This window comes from Alligator sinensis, unplaced genomic scaffold, assembly GCF_000455745.1.
Source record: "Alligator sinensis unplaced genomic scaffold, ASM45574v1 scaffold250_1, whole genome shotgun sequence".
Taxonomy (NCBI): domain Eukaryota; kingdom Metazoa; phylum Chordata; order Crocodylia; family Alligatoridae; genus Alligator; species Alligator sinensis.
The window spans coordinates 804,423-824,028 of record NW_005841888.1 but is presented as its reverse complement, the minus strand read 5'-3'; the positions used below and the strand labels follow the sequence as shown (position 1 = coordinate 824,028).

The 19,606-nt window shown below is 43.9% G+C and overlaps 1 protein-coding gene across 1 annotated transcript in view; it reads left to right on the top strand.

Moving 5' to 3' along the window:
- Positions 1–19,323, top strand: part of LOC102379893 (tropomodulin-2) — a 34,915-nt gene extending 15,592 nt beyond the window's left edge. Inside the window, exons 3-9 of the mRNA XM_006017939.3 lie at positions 5,595–5,717; positions 6,947–7,033; positions 10,729–10,859; positions 12,349–12,456; positions 12,697–12,840; positions 13,121–13,265; positions 15,429–19,323. Of these exons, the coding sequence (XP_006018001.1) occupies positions 5,595–5,717; positions 6,947–7,033; positions 10,729–10,859; positions 12,349–12,456; positions 12,697–12,840; positions 13,121–13,265; positions 15,429–15,463 (773 nt within the window). The 3' untranslated portion in view covers positions 15,464–19,323. The remainder of the gene's footprint in view (positions 1–5,594; positions 5,718–6,946; positions 7,034–10,728; positions 10,860–12,348; positions 12,457–12,696; positions 12,841–13,120; positions 13,266–15,428) is intronic.
- The last annotated feature ends 283 nt before the right edge of the window (positions 19,324–19,606 follow it).

Genomic DNA, 19,606 nt, shown 5'->3' with positions numbered 1-19,606 from the left:
CACTATATATTGTCTTTGTACACAAACAGATCAAACTTTGTAAACCAATCTATTATTATTAGCATAGATTTGGCTTGAATAAAACATGTATGTTACTTCTTCATGCCAGGTTTTTCATCATTAAAAATATGGGTTGGTATCACTGTTAATGAACAGAAAGGAAAGTTAATTTATCTGGGAGACAGATACAGCAGATGCAGCATATCAGACAGAATACTTTAACAAAGAGCCCAATACAACAGAGTAGGAGAAATAAAACATGGTCCCTTCATGAGTACTCAAAAATAATATTATTGTGATTTTTGATCAACTGCTCTGCTGCAACTCTTGCTTTAAAATAATACCACTGGACCAGTTTTCTTAAGCAAACTGTGTTTCAAAGTGTGTGCATCTTTATAAATACTGCATCATAGGTTCAAGCATTCAGTTTAACTGGACATTTGCACTAAAGGCTTGGAAAAAGCAAATCAGAATCAGCTTTTTTGCAGTTAAATTCCATGACTGTGCTCTGTAGGAGACTAAGTGAAGCTGCTTTACAGTTGTCTGTCAGCAAGGATACATACTTTGAACAAGCTGAATTTCCAATATTGTGATATAAGCATATGATCTGGTAATGTAGGCTGTATGTATTATGCTGTACAATCTATTCACTGTCTGTTTATGCAAAAAAAAATAATCCTTAGGCTAGCTGAATCAGACAAAAGATTCCATTTTTTTACAGCAGCTGGCAGCCAAGCTAAACTCATATATATTAAAGATATTTTTTTCTGTCTGGCATATATTTCTGTGCCTTTAAACATTTCATATAACCAATAATAGAATTTTTTTTAACAAAAGTTTGCCAAGAATGCTTTAAAGGAAACTATCATTGAGGGTCACATACACATCTAAAAAGAGTTGGGCTGCCATCCAAGAATTACATATGCTGGTCAGAAAGTATTTTAAAGATCCATACACATAAATTGCATGAAAAACATATGATCCCACACTCCAATTTGTATCTTACCCAATACCTCTTTTCATCAGCATGTATTTCTTAGGATACCAGGCTATCTGACCTTCTTTACTTATCTGGGGAGAGACACGGTTTGGAAGTGCAGAGAGAGGCACAAAAATTAAACACACACTGTTTAGTTTATGGGACAGCTGAGCATGCAGGAACCATTCAAAAGATTATTTAGCCAGCAGTTTTATCAGCATGGTACTCCGAAACAGCAGCTGTGCTCTCACCTATAGATCCTTATTGTTGAACACAGGTGTGGCAATGCTGCCTCCTAGATGCTTCTCCAAATGGGTTGAGTGGAATGAGCAAGTTTGTTATGAAGTAGGGAGCTATTTTGGGGGTCTTTAGTCCCTCCAATGAGAGATTTGGGGCCAGCAGGCAGAAAAGCATACAGCATATGTATTTTCAGTCCTCTGGCTCTTGTTTGGGGTTTCATCTCTGAAGTTCAGAGTGCTGCCCTACAAAGTTGACATGCCTTAAGTTCACACTGGATAGTCCAATGTCAGTGGCTTACTAGTATCAGTCATGGAGGAAGACAGGATAGGTCTCTGCAAAGGACCCATAATCTGCCTGTGCCAGTGTAAATCTGAGTAATTTTCAGGTTTCTGTAATGAACAATACATCTAGTGGTCTACTCTGTGACAGTTTACTCATTCTGATCAACCTGCCATTGAATATGTGGATTGCCTCCCTGTGCGTCATCCTCGGGTCACTTGGTAACCAGGTGACTCATGACTGATAGTATCTTGTAACTGTTATCAGGTATGTAAGTCTGAGTAGCTGTGGCATATGAAATATATGCACATGATCAAGAGCATTTGCTTTTCCTTTACTGTAGCATCTGCACTGTTCTGAACTGTGAATAGCCTGACTTTCTGTGGAACATAGTCACTTTTTTTTTGGCTGTAACCAGACTTTCATCTATTGCACATGATACATTTGCTATCTTTGATATTGCTGGGGTAGCTATGTCTGGTTCACATCTCTGTAAAGCAAGGATGATTTTTTTCCTACCTCAGAGGTAGTTATGCTGAGGATAAGATGCACTGATGTATTTCAAGGATTCCGAGAGCAGTGGCTAGAATCTGTAGAAATATAAAAGTAGTATTATTTTATGAGTCACTTGTCACCTGACATTTTAAGCAAGTTATACTGTAGGATAGAAATTTTTGGTAGTAGGATGACAATGAAAACACTGGTGGGCCAGATGTGAAAGTCAAATTGAGGGCTGGCCAACCTTGACAGATTGTCTTCAATTTCCATTTAAAAAAATTCTTGAGTCTGTTCATAATCTCATTCATGGAAGCTGACAGCATGGAGACCACTGCAGCCAGGCTGTGGAAAGAGATCAATGAATCTGGGTATCATCTGCATAAAACAATTCCCAGGACAGTAAAGGAAAATGATTTAAGTCACAGAAGCATGTGGGTATTGTGAAGCAAGAGGCATAGGAGCTGGAGTTCAAAGGAGCAATGCCAACGATAGTAAGTTGACAAAATGGCACCAGTGACACAAAGCAGAAGATAGCTGGTTTGGAGCAGTGTTGGAAAGGCCCAGGGTACATTCCAAACCTTCCATCTACAGGTGCATAAAGAATAAGACTAGGACTGACAGTGAGCAGAGGCAGATTAGCACATGGGCCCGTGAGGCCAGGGCCCAGGGACGCCTGCCAATCAGGAGCCCCCTCGGTGCCTGGGTTCCCTCGGAAAGCAGTAGGTTTCCCTGTCTAGGTAGGTAGCATTCTAGCCTGCAAGGAGTCCTGCTTGGGGCTGCCAGGAGTGAGATGCAGGGAGTGCCACATGCACGTGCATGGTTGCATGCATGCATGTGACCAGGAAAACAGCTGGGCAGTGTGAAGAGCAGCTTCCTGCAGATAAGTGTATGGAGGAGAAAGGGTGTGGGGGGGACAGATTGAGGCTCCCGTGGTAAGGGAGGGAATGGGGCAGGAGCTGGGGGTGCTGCCCAGCCAGAGCAGGGGTATGGGATCTGGGGCCAGGGTGGGGAGTGGGATGGAGATGTGGATGCCGGGGGTGCTGGAGGGGGAGGGGAGGCAGCTCCCTGCCACTCTACATACCCCCCAGGGGAGGTATTGCGGGGCTTGTGCCCTCCTAGATTTGTGTGCAGGGTGGATGCAGGCTGCTCATTGTGGCCTCGGGGTTCTCTGCACTGCTGCCTTTCCCTCAGGAGCCCCATGCCGGCTGCATGCCCCCTGCCCACCCGGCAGCAGTGGGGGTGGTGAGTTCTAACCCCTGCTGCCGGGTGGGCAGGGGATGTGCAGGCAGCGTGGGTCCCTCAAGGCAAAGGCAGCAGAATGGAGAGCCCCAAGCCCACAGCAGGCTGCCCGCATCCGCCTTTGTGCCGCTCGATTCCGCTCCAGGCATGGTGGGAGGGGCTGGGGGGCATGAAGCAGGGAGGAGAGGTGGGCATTTGCCACCCCATCCCCAGCCTAGTCAGGTCCATTCAGCCTCCACTGTGGGGCACAGAGGCCCGCCCTGCCCTTGGCAGCAGCAGCACCAGGAGGAGAAGGGGCCGCTTCCCCTGCTGGAGTCAAGCTTCTGGGACCTGGTGCCTGGCTGCAGGGGAGGAGTGGCATGATACATTGAATGTATCATGTTTATAATGTGGTGTGGGGGGCCTCCAATTTTTGGTTTGCCCAGGGCCCCAATACTTTTTAATCCACCACTGACAGTGGGCCAAATTCACTTGCATCCAAAGGTCCTTCTGGTCTCAGTACCATGGGATTATCTAAAGCCTAATTGAAATGTAGTTGTTTATGGAGTAAGATACAAGGGTGTGGATAGGGAGACAGCTCAGCTATATTTTTGCTAAACAAGTATAAGAGATAAGTCTCAGAGCAGTACAGATGGTTACAAAGGTGAAATTGCTGATTTATCAGATCAGCAAATATGGTGACTCCATTGCTCACTGATAATTTTCATTTCCAAACTGCATATAAAATACTGAAGATGACATAAAAACTGATGGTTTAACTTTCAGTATTGCCCAGTGGAAGTGACCTAGATTTTTCCTCCTGTGCTACTGTCATATCATGGAATTACCATCAAGATTGATGGCCTCATTCTTTGAGAAATAGTGAAGAAGACAAATGCAGGTAGAGAAGACAAATGTCTGCAAATGGCTATACAACAGCAGCAGACAGTGGGGGAAGAGCAGAAAGCATCTAGGACAGGATGCTGAAAGGTCTGCGGCAGGGAAGCTTACTGCTCCCCAGGGAGCATCCAGCACAGTTTCAACCCTGCACAGATGATCATGCCATGGCTAACGAGGAGAAAAATGTCTGTAGGAAAGTTGGGAATTAACAAACCAGAGACTTTGGAGGAATTAAATCCTTTCCCTTCCCCTGGTATCTCTGTGAGTAACCTATGGCCAAACAGCAAATTTCTCCTCTATTCAGTCATATCTGGAGTACTGCGTCCAGTTTTGGGGCCCCCACCACAGAAAAGACTGGAGAGTCCAGCAGAAGGCAACAAAAATGGTTAGGGGGCTGGGGCACATAACTTCTAAGGAGAGGTTAGGCAAACTGGATTTATTTAGTCTGGAGAAGAGAAGACAAGACCGAGAGGGGATTTAATAGCAGCCTTTGACTTTCTGAAGGGAAGTTGCAAAGAGGATGAAGCTGGACTGTTCTCAGTGGTGGCAGATGACAGAACAAGGAGCAGTGGTCTCAAGTTGCAGCAAGAGAAGTTTAGGTTAGATATTAGGAAAAACTCACAAGCAGGGTAGTAAAAAACTGGAACAGGTTACCCAGAGAGGTAGTGGAATCTCCATTCTTGGAGGTTTTTAAGACCCAACTAGACAAAGCCTTGGCTGGGATTATCTACTTGGGGATGGTCCTGCTTTGAGCAGGAGGTTGGACTAGATGACCTCCAGACGTCCCCATCCAACCCCAATTTTCCCTGATTCTATGAAAGACATTTGCTTCATTCCTCTGCACAAAGCAGTTTTGTGACCTGTGTCCCTGGGTTCAGCCTTTGGGCTTTGGAAAACATCCTTTTGTAAAGGGAGTTTAATTCCTGCAATAAATATTGCACAGTGGTGGATTCAATAAGACATCTCAGGCTGCTGCTGCAGTGCAAGCTGCAACATCCTTGAGAATAGGTTTTCAGAGCTTGTGTGACCTTATACTGACTTCCATGATGTGGTAGATTTCAGACAGGGATTTTTTCAAATTGCTTCCAGGCTCCTTAGAAAGCGCTGTTCAAACAAACCCCCATTCAGATGGGATTTCAGAAACATGCCATGTTTGCTTGACTCTGCACTATTCAATTCAGTGGCCTACAGTGAGCCCTTTAGAAAATCCCAGCCTTACACCCCTGAGTATTCAGGAACGTTGCTTGCAGGTACCTAAACTACTGCAAAACAGAGTGGAAATGTGCAGCTTTCATTTAATTTTACACTCAGTTTTTTACTCTAAAAATTAAGTTATAACTAAGAAATGAATGGGAAAATCTACACTTGGTATATGGCACAAAACAATACTACCATGTACAGCTACTTCCAGTACTGTCAGCATGGGGATGCATTGTCCCAATAATCCAGCACTCACTTCAAGCTCTTTTTTCCTCCTTAGGAAAAATATTTGTTCCTAAAGAAAAGCCCATTGAGACCCATACAGAGGAGAAGGTGACCCTGGACCCAGAACTTGAAGAAGCCCTGGCCAGTGCCTCTGATACTGAGCTCTATGATCTTGCAGGTTAGATAACATGTTTCCAATAAAATCCTAGTCTCTGCATCAGCCTGGCAGGATTGTGAATATTCTCAGAATCCCGCTGATTAGACCTTTCTGATCCTCGCATTCTCCCACTTTTAAGCCACTGTTGAAATCAGGGCTCACAAATGTGTGGAATGATCACTGATGCATACATGTTAATAGGGATTCAACTTCTCCTAGGTCCAATTGTCTTTTGATTATCATTGTGTTTAATTCCCCAAAGCTTCCTACTGCCTCATTCAGGTTTCAGTTTGGATGCTTCATGCCCCTGATCTTTCCTATGGGCCAGGATCCTCGGTGGGGTCATATTTCCCATGACATCAATTTATACATGCCCATCCATGAGTAAAGGGGTCACCAGGTCCAGGTAGGTAACTAATTAGAGGAGAAGGATCAGCATTTTCTTTGATAGATTACCAAGGAAGTGCAGCCATACAAAGCTAATTTTTATTTATAGCCTGTTTTAGTGAAGCTTGGTTTCTTTTGTCAGTCTATTAGTTCCACTCTAAGTACTTGTTGCTATGTACTTTATAATGTTTACACTGATTTTCTTTTCCTTCCCCAACTCTTTATCACCAGTGAGAAACCCCAGGATGGCAATGCCTGTATATGTGAGTTAGGAGTATTTGGGTTAGACCAGGGGTTCCCAATGTTTATGTGCCCAAGGGCGCATTCGAATTTAAAAGAAAAAGCAGTGGGCGCCAATATGAATATTACAGTTTAAAATTTAGAATCCTGGATATGTGCATGTGCATAGCTTCGTTTGGGGAGGGAGTAGTAAGCTCCACTCTGTCAGTCAGACTGACTCAGTCTCATTTTGGCGACCGTTGCATACAGCCTGAGTTCAATCAGCAGTGACAGCATTTTTTGTTGGAATAATGATTTTTTACTGATTGTGAAAATGCATTCAGGCACCTGAATAAACCTTGCGGGGTGCCTTGTCACCCGCAGACACTGCATTGGGAACCGCTGGGTTAGACACACATGCATCCTCCATTGGTGCATTGGTCACAAAAAACCTGTAGGATTTCTAATACTATATGCTAAAAGTTTGATTTAAAATTAATGTCTCACCTATAAGCAAGCATGACTCAAGATGTAACAACTCTTTAACTGGCAAACTACTTAGGGACTGGAACTTGTAAAAAACACCTTTCTCTGATTTCTGTTATTCATGCTGGATTCTGATGCTGGTGTTTACATACTTGCAGCTGTTCTTGGGGTGCACAACATGGTCAATAACCCCAAGTTTGATGAAGAAGGAGCCACTGGCAAAGATGGAAAAGGAAGCGTGAGAAGTAAGTAAACATATTTTACTTACAGCATGCATGTGTCCATTAGGAAGTCATATACAGGCTGGGGCTGTTAGTCTAATCAGCAAAGTATCACTTCATTAACCCAGCTACTAATGAGGGAGAACTCTTCAAATAAATGTAATTTAAACGTTGAATCATCATGTATAGTGTCAACAGTGCTATCCAACTTGAACATTCCTGACAGGGAGCTCAGCTTTTCTTTGAAGCGGTACACAGCTATACATACACCTATGTTCCCACGCACCCAGGCACATGTGAGTCTGGAGCTCTGAGGAGGCAAGTAGGAGAGAGGGATCTGTGTGGTGCCCTGTATTGAGAAATGACCACGTGGTCATGCTGCAAGTTAGCCCGAGTGCATACATTTGCATAACTAAGGCTAACCTTACAGTGTGGGTCACCAGCTCAGCAGTATCCCTGGCTGGGAAAATTCCAGGTCAGTACAATTTGGTATAAAGAGTATTGTGTATAAAGAGTCTCCAGCAGAATTCACACCCAGTGGCATCGAGCTCTGAGAGGAGGGTAGTTGAAAGTAATGCCTTCCTGCCTATTGCCCTGATCTGTACTTTGTGCCTTTTTGTTAGGCCATTTGAAACCCAGAATGTGTAAGGTTAAGCACATTGCCCAGAATATGCAAGTGCCCAGAAACCGACTGAAACAGTCCTATGAATTATAATGATACCCCCCTCCACGGAAGCTATGTGCTCACTCTACATAACCTTCTAATATTATAAACCGTTTTTCCACGGAGAGGACCCAGAACTTTGGACTCCAATTAAAAAAACAAAACAAAACAAACCTTTTCTCCAGTCCAGATTTTAGGAATATTGGATATGGGTCAATCTGTGGTGCTTTTGAATAGGTTGTGGATAGTCCCTTGCCTGGGTGCACAAGAAAAGGTAGTAACTCATACAGCCTCACTTCTTGGAAAGCTGTAACTATAGCAGCTGTTGTGGACAGGGGCTTTTTGTCTCCTTTGTCACCTGTAGTGAATGTACTGCCCAAGAAGAGGGTGGGGACAGTTGTAACTGGACAATTTCTCCCCGCATTCTGCAGGACCAAGACAGCTTGGAATGTCCCAGGCAGGACTTGGCACAAGCTGTGGCCTCTCTCAGAACATGCAGAGGTTTGTGCTACATAGACTGGAGATTATTTTTGTAGTATCAGGTCAAAATGTTAACTATGTGGGTCTGCTAAACTATGCTCCCATCACAAGTTTAATGACCAGAGACATCACTGTCAGATCACTTTGTTCCCCTGTCCAAAAGCAACAACTTCTCCTAGCCAAGTGTAATTTTTCAGTTAAAAAAAAAGAAAAAGGAACACGTTTCTAAAGCTGATATTTACTGTGGCAAAACAGCTACCTGATTAAAGAAAGGAGATAAAACTCATTGGAAGTGAGTGGCAGCACAAGGAGATGCACACTGCTGAAGGTGGGCTACATTAGAAATCGCAATGCTGTCTGCATGTTAGAATCACTAATATGTAGTCCTGCACTACAGGCCTGTTACTGGCTCCCATCCAAGTAGAGTGCTGAAAAAAACATTTGCTGAATTTTTCCCTGAATCCCAAGGTGCTGAGTACTATGAGCATATTTTAGCAGCAATTTTCAAGAACATCAGTAACTGAAGGCTGGAATAATTGGAGTAATTAGGGATACTCGTCAACAGGCTTCAAAAGGTTTGGAGGGAATATAGGGCAAAATCCAGCTCAAGGCTTGTTTACCACTTAAGTTCTGCTGTGAGATTGAGGTAGCATGTTGGCTTTTATCCAGTGCACTGAGTGAAAATGCATGAAAACTTTTAAGTTTCTACACAAAGCCCTTGAAATAACATACTTCCTACAACACAAAATAAGTATGCTGTGGTCAGTAACATACTCATTTCGCGTCTGTAGTCTTGGCTACCCGAGCCACTAATAATTCATCTTCATAACTATGTGCCTGGGAATTAGAGATACTAATTGTGTTGTAAGCCATGATTTTATGCATGTCCAGGAATGATTGGTTTTCATTTATAGTACACATCTGCCAACATTAAAAACTGTATCACTTTGGAGCATGGATACTCAAAGACTTCATAAATCTTGGTGCTGGCAGAGGGACTTGCTTTTCATGCTTTGATAGTTTTATTATTTAGAATGTGCAGATGTTGCAATCTTACAAGAGCTAATTGGATTTATAGAAGGGCTGCTAATGTCAGAAATGAAGGTACATGTTAAGAGGTCTTCTCATCATAATCTTTGATGTCAGCACAGTCTGTTTGTAGGAGAAAGGGGATTTTCTCAGACCATTCCCAAATAGATTCCTAAGTGTATCTTCTCTTCTCTTGCAGACTTTATTGTAGGACCATAGTAACTCAGACTGCACAATGCACTGAAATCAGTGGGACCAACCTTTTTGGCAGGCATGTCACAAATCAGCCCCTCACCCACCCTGAGTGCTGCTTTCTTTTACTCAATCTGCTGCTCAGCTTTCTGTTCCCTGTCCTGTGCTCTCTGCCTGATCTGATGCTCTGCTTTTCACTCCCTGTCCTATCTGCCACTGTGCTACCTTTCTCCACCCCAGCTTGCCTTATGCCACATGCAGAGGTTGACTGTGCCACTCGTGGCACCTGTGCTGCAGGATGGCCACCTCAGCATTGAAGTGCTTCCCTTAGAGCTAGACAAACATGGTTAGCTCAGAATAGCTGCACTGGACACCTGGCAGATAAAGCTGAGTATTTGTTGCTACTGGTACACACCAGCACTATGGTGACAGCACACTAACAAGCCTCTCTTACCAGGACTAACCTAGTGGTATCGTCTGCAGGTTCTGTGGGACACTCTCCCCTTGGTGGTATCCTACAGCAGGCCAAAACAGCCATGAAGATCTACAGACTAAATGGGGTCCAGCTCAGGGGAGCTCATGGCTTCTGGCTGAAGAAAGAAGCAAACTGATAGATGAAACAAGGACTATCCACCCATAATGCCAGGGGCTGGGCTTAAAAAACGACAGTGAAAATAGATGCTCTGTATGTCTGAAGTTCCACTAGGTCTGGAGAGGCATGTAAAGAGGAGAGCGGCTCCATAGCCACTCCATATCCCAGTGTACTCCCCCTTCTGTCACAACAGCTTGGCCAGTGAGACAAGAGGAGCATGGCTGCCTCAGCAACTTGATACCCATTATAAGACCCTGCAGGGGCACTTTGGAGAGAAAACATGCCGTGTTAGGCCCAAGCAGAAAGAAATCAGAGTGGGAAAAGGTCAGTGTGGGCACAATACCATTTATATTGTTTAGTCCTGGTGAACAGAGCAGTGACTTGCTAGTGAATTGCTAGGGAAATAATAACTCTACAATTTTTATACAAACTGGGAACTATATCAAAGTAGCAGTTCATCTCAGCACTTAGGCTGTATTGTCCTTTTTGTATATGGCTATGTATGGTCAGTCAACTGAATGCAAAGCCATTCTTTATTGGTCACAACAAAGACAGCATTAACATCTCAGATAAAGACTTGTCAGAACCCATCCAGTACTGAGCTACGCTTGTGATTTTATCATAAAACAGAGACTCACGACCACACAAAAATTAACATGTGACTTACTCTACAAACAAAGATAAGCGAGAGTCTTCAAAAGCAAGTTTGCAGATGTCTGACCTGGGCCTAATTTCTGTGTTTAATGAGCTCCTGTGTTTCAGATGTGGTCAAAGGTGAAAAGGTCAAGCCAATTTTTGAGGAGCCACCTAATCCAACCAATGTGGAAGGAAGTTTGCAAAGGATAAAAGCAAATGACCCTAGTCTGGTAGAAGTTAATCTGAACAACATAAAGGTAACTGGATAAATGCTGTGACCTCATCACTTCTGTTTGGGAGGGTTGATCTGGGACAAGATTTGCAAAATCCTTTGGACGCTTATGTTTGTCTTTAAATGTGTTTCTTCAGTTACCATTCATAGGCAGGACAGAAAGAGCAGCTGGCATTGAATTAAAACTCCAAGGGATGGCTCCTCCCTGGTTTTTCTTTTAGTAACTTGTAATGTAAGATACCTCAGGGGAGCCATATAATCATTGGCTTAATTCAGTTAGCCCACACATGGAAATGGAGGAGCTGGGAAGATGGGACCCTGAGCACTCCCTGCTCTGACCTGCAGAAGCGGTATGAAGAAGCCTGTTGAAGCTAGGTGGAGCTGCTTCTGTGGTTGTTTTGGGATCAGAGGTAGTGAGAAACGACAACTCATTAAAAGCGTTTTCTCTTTCTTATTTCATATAGTTTTAAAACCAAGGCTGAGGATGACTAGTTTTGAACTGATTCATTGTAAACTTCTGTGACAAGGGCTTAGCTGATAGCAATCATTCCTTCAGGTTTGAGATTTCACATCCAGGCCTAGGCCGTTCCCCGAAGTTAACACTGCATGTTTGTACTAACCACAAAATGATATTACTGCTCTCCATGTGCTCCCACCCACTAGCAGTCAGCCCTCCCTACAGACAGCAACCACGCTGTCCCAGCTAAAAGCCAGGTTTATCAGACACCTTTTATGCTACATCCTGCAGTGGCCAAAAATTAGTCTTATCAAATTGCAAGAGGAAGCCTATGAGGAAGATTGAGGCTATATCATACAAGTCCAGGATTTTAATCCTAGAGACAGAGAGCAAGAGCTTTCCCCCTGTCATCACCATCATAATGGTGCACTATAGAAGAGACTGCTCAGAGGATAATAGCAGACTATGGGTGCAAAGCCAGTGGGGTGTGAGCAGCCAAAGCCAAACAAATGTAACCACATTCAGATGAAGCTGTTCACAGGCAGAGCTCATTAGTCTTCCCACAGCACCACTCTAATACAGAAACATTGCTGCTGCTCAGGGAGCAGGAGGGCATGATGTGTCTGAGCCTACGGCTGCCTGATGAATTTTTGCACAGGACATGCACTGTGCCTGATCTGGGGGTGCCCCTGCCCAAAATTGGAGGCTGTGGCTTAGCTAATTAGGTCTCAGTCCATTTAAGACTTTAGGAATAATTCACTGCATTTAAGTATATTTGGAAGTGAAAATGCAGTGCAGAGCAGATACTGGCTCATATAGGCCTATCTGATTGAAAGGGCCTAGGCTCTTTGAGTAGTCTTCAAAAGTAGTGACAAGCAAAGCAAATTACAGTAGTTCAGCCTCACAGCCATTGTACAGCACAAGAGAGGGGTGGGGAGAAGGTGGTGACTCTGAAGCTGTATGGGGTGTCAATGTTAATCCATGTAGCAATAATTAAAGTCAGATGTCCTGCAATGTAATTGTCTTTGGTGATTAGTAGATTTTTTTCTTGATGCAGAATATTCCAATTCCAACGCTGAGAGATTTTGCAAAGGCTTTGGAAACCAACACCCATGTGAAGACATTCAGCCTTGCAGCCACTCGAAGCAATGACCCTGTTGCTATTGTAAGTTGAAACAGTGCTTGAAAAAGATGTTCATTTTCTCTAGTCTGCACTAGATTTTGTTTTTCTGGTTTCACCTATGACCACGCACAACAGTATTATAAACAATTGTGCTCTAGGAATATACCTTTCCTCCATGGGCCTGTTTGCATTGCTTTTGTGGGTACTAACCATAGTTCAGCTGTGTTGTTCCCAGCAACTTTCAGGGTTCTGAACTCATGCTACCTCCTCTTAACCTTTTAGGCTTTTGCAGATATGTTGAAAGTGAACAAGACACTGAAGAGTCTGAATGTAGAATCCAATTTCATCACTGGGGCTGGTATTTTGGCATTGATTGATGCTCTAAAAGAGAATGAATCCCTGACAGAGATCAAAATTGACAACCAGGTAAGAAGGCTGCTTCTAGGTAGGTTCCATGTGTTCTAGAGCATTTTCATTTTGAGATCTGTCAGAGACAAGGCAGCATCTCTCAGATCTGGCCTGAGGTACCTCATTCCTGCACATTCAGCCAGGTAATAGAAAAAATGCTTAGCATCACTAAGGGCAAAAGTAAAGCCACAGATACTCCAGAGACGGGCTTCTTGCTTCAGTTTGCTCTAAAATACAGGAATGTAACCACTTCTTTCTCTTGTGTTTCTTTTCCATTTTCACTCATTTCCCCCCTCAGAGGCAGCAGCTGGGTACAGCTGTAGAGATGGAGATTGCCAAGATGCTTGAGGAAAACTCCAAGATTCTCAAATTTGGATATCAGTTCACAAAGCAAGGCCCAAGAACCCGGGTAGCAGCAGCTATCACTAAGAACAATGATCTAGGTAAGGTGGTGCCTTCTTCCCCTAGCAGTTTTTGAGGAGAGAGGGGAAAGCCCTGCTTCTCTTAGGCAGAACTATTATTAGCCTGACTAGCACATCTAGCTCTAAGTGAAGGGGACTAGAGCAGAGCTCTAACTAACAGTGATTCAGAGTCACTCTTCCTCGTCTCGTACTGGGGAGAGTAACTTAGTTCAGCCTCTCACAAGGAACACCTGCGCTTATCTTAGTTGTCTTGGCAGCTACTCCAACTAGCAAGTAGAAGAGAGACGGGGCTCCTTCACCTGCCCTCTACTTACTCATAGCAGGAAGTGCCAGGAGAGAAACCCTTAGCTGCTCCATCACAGCAAGATTCACAGCCTGAGCAGGTCACATCAGGTACCAGGGAGACTGTACTCATATGTGGCCAAGTAAGGGCCATGACAATCTCACCTTTTGCCTTAGCAAGGATGACAGGCTTTGGACCTTTATGTTTGTTATGCTGAGTACTGAGTACAGAGTAGGGCATTAGTACTGAGCTCTACAAGAGAACCTTCACTGCTTTAATTCCTCCTTAATCCTACAGGGGATGCAGTCAACCATCATGTGTACAAGTGCCCATAGTGCCTGATCCAGAGGTCTTTTCTTAGTTGTGACTCCATTTATACTCAGACAGTCTCTGAGCAGTTTGGGTTCATATCAGTAAGATCTGAGAAAAAACTGAACTAGGCTATGCTCTGTCCAAAGTACATTTTGGGATAGTGCAGTGTGCTTTCCAAGAAGCCTCTCTGCATATTACAGCTGATGATGCAGGGCAAGACTTTGTCATTACTGGCTTATTGCAGTGAAAGTAAGATGGAATAGAAAATGTGGGGACAAAGAAGAAGGACCAGCACCACTGACTGGTGGTTAGACCTGACCTCAATCTGTTAGACTCTATTACTGAGCACTATGGGTGATGCCAGCAACTGATGGGAGAATGACATCAGCCAAAGAAGACTTACCCGTGGCACAGTAATAGCAAATGCTCCAGGAAACTACACCTTCCTAAGACAATCCATTTTCAGTGTGGATCTATGAGTTAAATGCCATATTTACTCAAATCCAAAACAACCCAGATGTAAGATGACCCCCATAATAGATTCTATACATGGAAAAAGTATAAATTTGTTATAAATTTTCCATGTATTGAATCTAATTATTGGAAGGTCATCTTAAATTCTCCCCCCACACCACCACTGCAGTGGGGAAAGCAGTGGCAGGGGGTAGGCAATTTAACTCTGGCCCTTGCCTCCCCCGACACTTGTCCCCCTGCTGCCTGTCCCTCCCCCTGCAGTCTCAGGCCTCGTGCCACTCCTTCCCCCTGCTCCTTCCCTCCTGCCTCATCCCACACTGCTACCAGGCCAGGCTGGGGCCAAAGCAAGCACATGCTTCATGCCTAGCAATTGGAGTGGGGCTGGAGCCTGCCAGAGCAAGGGTAATGAGTGGTAGGAGGGGTGGGGGAGGAGGGGGGGAGGAGCCTAAGGCTGCAGGGGAAGGGAAGGGGGAGGGGCTGGAGCCAGAACCATAGCAGCTGCCTGCCCCTCCACTGCCTTGTACTCAAATTCAAGAGGAGGAGCTTTATTCCTCCATACTAAATGGGAGGAAATCTCACCTTGGATTTGAGTAGATACAGTAGAATCTATTGTTTCATAGTCTACTGCTGTGCAGTCTACACTGAAACTAAAATATTTGCTTTAGGGCCCAATTCAATATTTACCTGGTTGTCAGTAGTCAGTAACAACTGAAATTATATGATAAAATAACACATTTGTGGATACAGCTGTCATATAGAACAGCATTATATTTACTTACTTTGTAGCTTCATAAAAGAAATGAGAACAGATCATGAGTTTTGGCCATCCCATCTCATTTAAATGGTTCCAGAGGCAGCAGTCCCAGGCAGGCTAGAGTACCCATATCAGTTTAACTAGAACAAAACAAGACTTTTAAAGGAGGCAGCATAGGCCATACAGACAATCGAAAATGTCGCTGTTTGAACAGTGGTGGATTCTCCACTGCTTAGAAGCCTGAACACCTTCACTGACTGATTCGGTAACAAGCATTTATTAGTCCTGTTGAGAAGTGTGTTTGGGTTTTTCATAAGTTAAAACTGAAACAGTTTTTTTTTTTTTGCTCTCACTGAAACAGTTCGTAAAAAGCGAGTGGAAGGAGACCGGCAGTAGCCAAGCCTTGGAGGATACCGGAGCTACTGAAGGCAGCCAACACTATGGCAAATCTCAGACTGTCCACTGGTCAGAAGGGAAGACACTGGAAAAATATATTAGAATGAGGGTTGTTCATTTCCGTTACCGTCCCCGTTTAACCTTGAAAATGCAGTCTGGTTGTTTTTAACTTTCATAGTTTGATTTTTAGGAGAAAAACAAAACAAAACAATGTGTTATTGCAATACCTGAAGCCAATATGGACAACCTAGAGATCAAGTGTATGTGTTAAACATCAGCTGTAACCACAGTAACCTTGCTTTAGACATTTAAAAAATTTTTAAACTTTTTTTTACATTGATAAGGGATTCTCTATATAAAAGGAAGCTCTAGGGCCCAGTCCTGCAATGCCTTAAGTATGTGAATTATCCTTACTCATGTGAATAATCTCACTAAAATCAATAGGCTGCTTGGGTGAGTGAGGACTGCTTATACCAAGAGAGGTCTTGAGGATCGTGCCCTTATGACTCACTCTTCCAATCACATCCAGGCCCGGGACTCCATATTCGTACGAACCCATCTGCCTACAGCAGGACCCTGCCTGCCTGGATCCGATTGCTGGAGCAGGTCAAGGTTTTATAAGTATCAGAGCCTACTTGTTTACATGCATTTAAGTTAGGTTGATCATGTCAGAAATTTTACACTGATATTTGTATTCTTATTCCATGACATAAAGTAAAAATCTTAGTGTTGCCAAACCTAGAATACCTTCATAATGTCAGTTATTTTTCTAGTTCACTGAGTTATTTTGTGTTTTTTTTTAACAGACTATAAGTTTTTCAGTTATAGAGCTCTGTAATGTAAAGCAGTATATTGAGCAGTATTTGCTTTGCTTTGAACTGCACTCTTAACATTTTTATTTTTGGTATTCTTGTTCTTCTGTTAGTACAAATGACAGAACTGTTCTCAGGACCTTGTAGATGAAGCCTGATTAAGCTATTTAATCCAAGGCAGTTCTGCCGGCAGATGGATAAAAATCAGGAGAGTAATACATACCACTCACCTAGTTTACATTCCTAGGCTCTAATTCAACAGTCTTTCCCTGTACAACAAAGCTCGTATGTGGGACTTGGGCACATGTGTACCTGCTTTGCTGAATAAGGACAGAGATAAGCAAATGCTTAAATTCTTTGTCAAAATGGGGCCTCAACCCAGGATTCTGTACATTTTCCCGAAGAAGTGGAGACTGTGTGTGTGGTCTAAATTAAACCCAGTGCTTAACAGCGTTTGAACATGTCAAAGGAATGTTGTCAAAAGACTGTGTTAAACATTCAGTTGATGAGGTAACTTCGTTTTATTTGCATTCAGTTTTATAGTATTACACCTTAATTTCCAGCCATATGTACATATTTTGGCATTGCCAACTTTTGTGCTTGTCAGGCAGCCAGGGGTTAACGTTGATCATATTTATGTCCAATACAAGAGTTAAAGGTGGCTGTTTTTAGCTGGCTTAGCTATCCCAGTACCATCCGAAACCTACAGGTCTTTACTTGCGACCAAAGCATGTGACATCCTTGAAACATTAGCCTCTCTTCCAAAGGTCCTCTCCTTATGGTGTGGGTGTTCGCCTGAGTGTATGTTGGTGGAAGTGTGCTGGCTACAGGGAATATGGAAGAGAAGATCAGTGGCACCTAATATGCTCAGGCATCTCAAAGCCTGCAGAAGACAGTGTGTGGGATCATCAAGGTGGGGATTGTGTGACCTGGCTACACAAGAGGTCAGTCAGTGTGTGTGGCATTTTCCTTTCTGAGCCTGGCAGATTCCTGAGCGGGATTTCACCTGGGAGCTGCTTCAAGCACCATAAACTCTCCCTCTGGCTTTCTGTACTTTTTGGAACAGAGGTGGGAAATGGCCGCTCTGGTCCCAAGAGATACACAGAGGGAAGCACAGATCTCGGGACAATGCTCCTGACCAAATCAGGCACTGAAGCATGTACTTAAATCCCGATGACTTTAAATTAGGCAAATAATTAAGAAGTTAAGCACATGCCTACATGCTTTGCTGAATCAGGACCCATACATGCAGAATCCATAGAGATAGTGGGGAAGCTTCAGGGTCCCAGGGGGTCCTAGACCTACTTTCTCCTTTGCTGCCCCGTTAGAAACCTTTTTCTCAAGGAGAGGACTGGAAAGGGGCAGCCTGGCCAGTGAGTTTTTCCCTCACCTCCATGCAGGATGTACTGTGAGAAGGGAAGATTAACAATCTGTTGGACATAATGAGACCTGCAACATGGACCCAGTCTGGCTTTAAAGACTTTTGCATAGGGCAGGCAAGTGACAATACTGCATGCATCAGGACTAAGCACATGATTATAGGATTGCAGCATTACGCCTCATGTGAGCAAAAAACTTTGATTCAAGAATCCCCGTCCCCAAAGGATTTCTGATACCAACACACTTCACCCCAAAGATAAATCAGTTCCAGTCCTTGCCCACATTCCCTTCTTCAGCTGTGGCTCGAGCCAAGAGAGGGAAATGCTCAGTTTTTCTGGGTTTTTTAACACTTTAATGATTTATATTGGTTCCATTTTTGAATGGTGTTTTCTGTGTTCAAGAGCACCAAATACAATGCATTTGTAGACTTAACCTCCATTCACAGTGTACGTGTTCGCATGCAGCTCTTGTATAAGGGGTGGATTTGTCCAGCTGCTTTTTGGTGTATGGAAGCATGTCATCCTGTATATCTTTGATCAGAATCATGCAAACAGTTGTATCATGAGGCAGCTACATTCATTTCAGCAAGCCTGGAACATTCCTCTTGGTTGGCCGACCATGGGAACCTGCTTGGGGATAGCCCTGGTGGTCTTGCCTTCCCTTCATCTTCCATACCCTGCAGAGGTACTCATCTCCTAAGGATAGGACTGCTCCAGCATTTGTGAGCTTTACCTATTAAGAGCCTGATAGCATTATCAGGCCTATGCTGGAGCAGGGCACTGGGTCACATACTCCTTTGCAGGGATCTGGAGAGCACTGTGCCTCCTGGATCTTTCATTGTACACAGGGAACACACCAGCACACAGTTCCTCTCTCTGTGGCCAGCTAGCTGGGGTGGGGTCATAGCAAAGCCTCCTTTCTGTTACTCTCCATCCATTTTGGAGGGTTAACCCCAAATCCCCCAGGCCGTCCTTGCCTTCAGAACAAGCACAAGGACTGCAGGTACAGCAAAGCTCAGGCAGGGTGAGAAGAAGTCTCCTTTTGGCCTCCTTCTTCATGCACATGTAAATGCAAGCTGGCCACAGTCCAGCTTTAAGCATTTCAATCTACATATGCAAACAGAGGGTACTCAGTAGACTTACAGCAAATGTAGCGCCTTTATTAATGCTCCCTGGAAACAACAGGTTAAAATGCTAACCTTGCTCTACTGTGAGTTGGCCACTCAAATCTCTGCCATTAATGTGAAGGGGGTTAGCATGCGAGAGTGTATTTTAAGTACAGCTTTCAAGCATATTCCTAATCTGGGACACCAAGGCATAAGCAGAGCCCAGTTTTTAAGCACACACGTGCATGATTGGGAGCTGCTAGTCAGAGTCTATTTTTGCACATTGCTTCTCATGTCAGCAATTTGGGTTTTGTTTGTCTTTTCTATAAAAGTTTTAGACACAGAACAGCTCAGCGTTGTGTGTGTCCTGATGTTCCTGTGTATTGTAGAGTGCACTAAGGGGAATATGATGTCTGTATGAAACACTAAGATAAAATGCTTTTCTGGATCATAAATGTCTGCATGTGCACAGCTTGGTGCATAGCATGTGAGGGAAAGGGAGTAGTAACCAGAATATGCAGCAGTGACTCCCAAACATCTTGGCCTTTTTAAATAAACCTTCATGACAAACTGTGCTTCCTGTGTTGACTTCTTGCACTAACCAAGCAAAGGCGCTGCTGATATAGTGCCATGGGTACTGGGGTGAGCAGGTTCTCCCTTCATGTTGCTCACGACATTTCCTTGCTCTTAAGAATCCCTTGAATTTCATATTTTCTGTCTCCCAAGGAACAACAATGAGAGAGATCCTTCTGGGAGGAATCATCATCTTGTACTCAGAGCTGTGACCAGTAATAGGGCAACTTGAACTCTGTTCCCAGATCCCTCTGGGACCTTAACCAACTTACT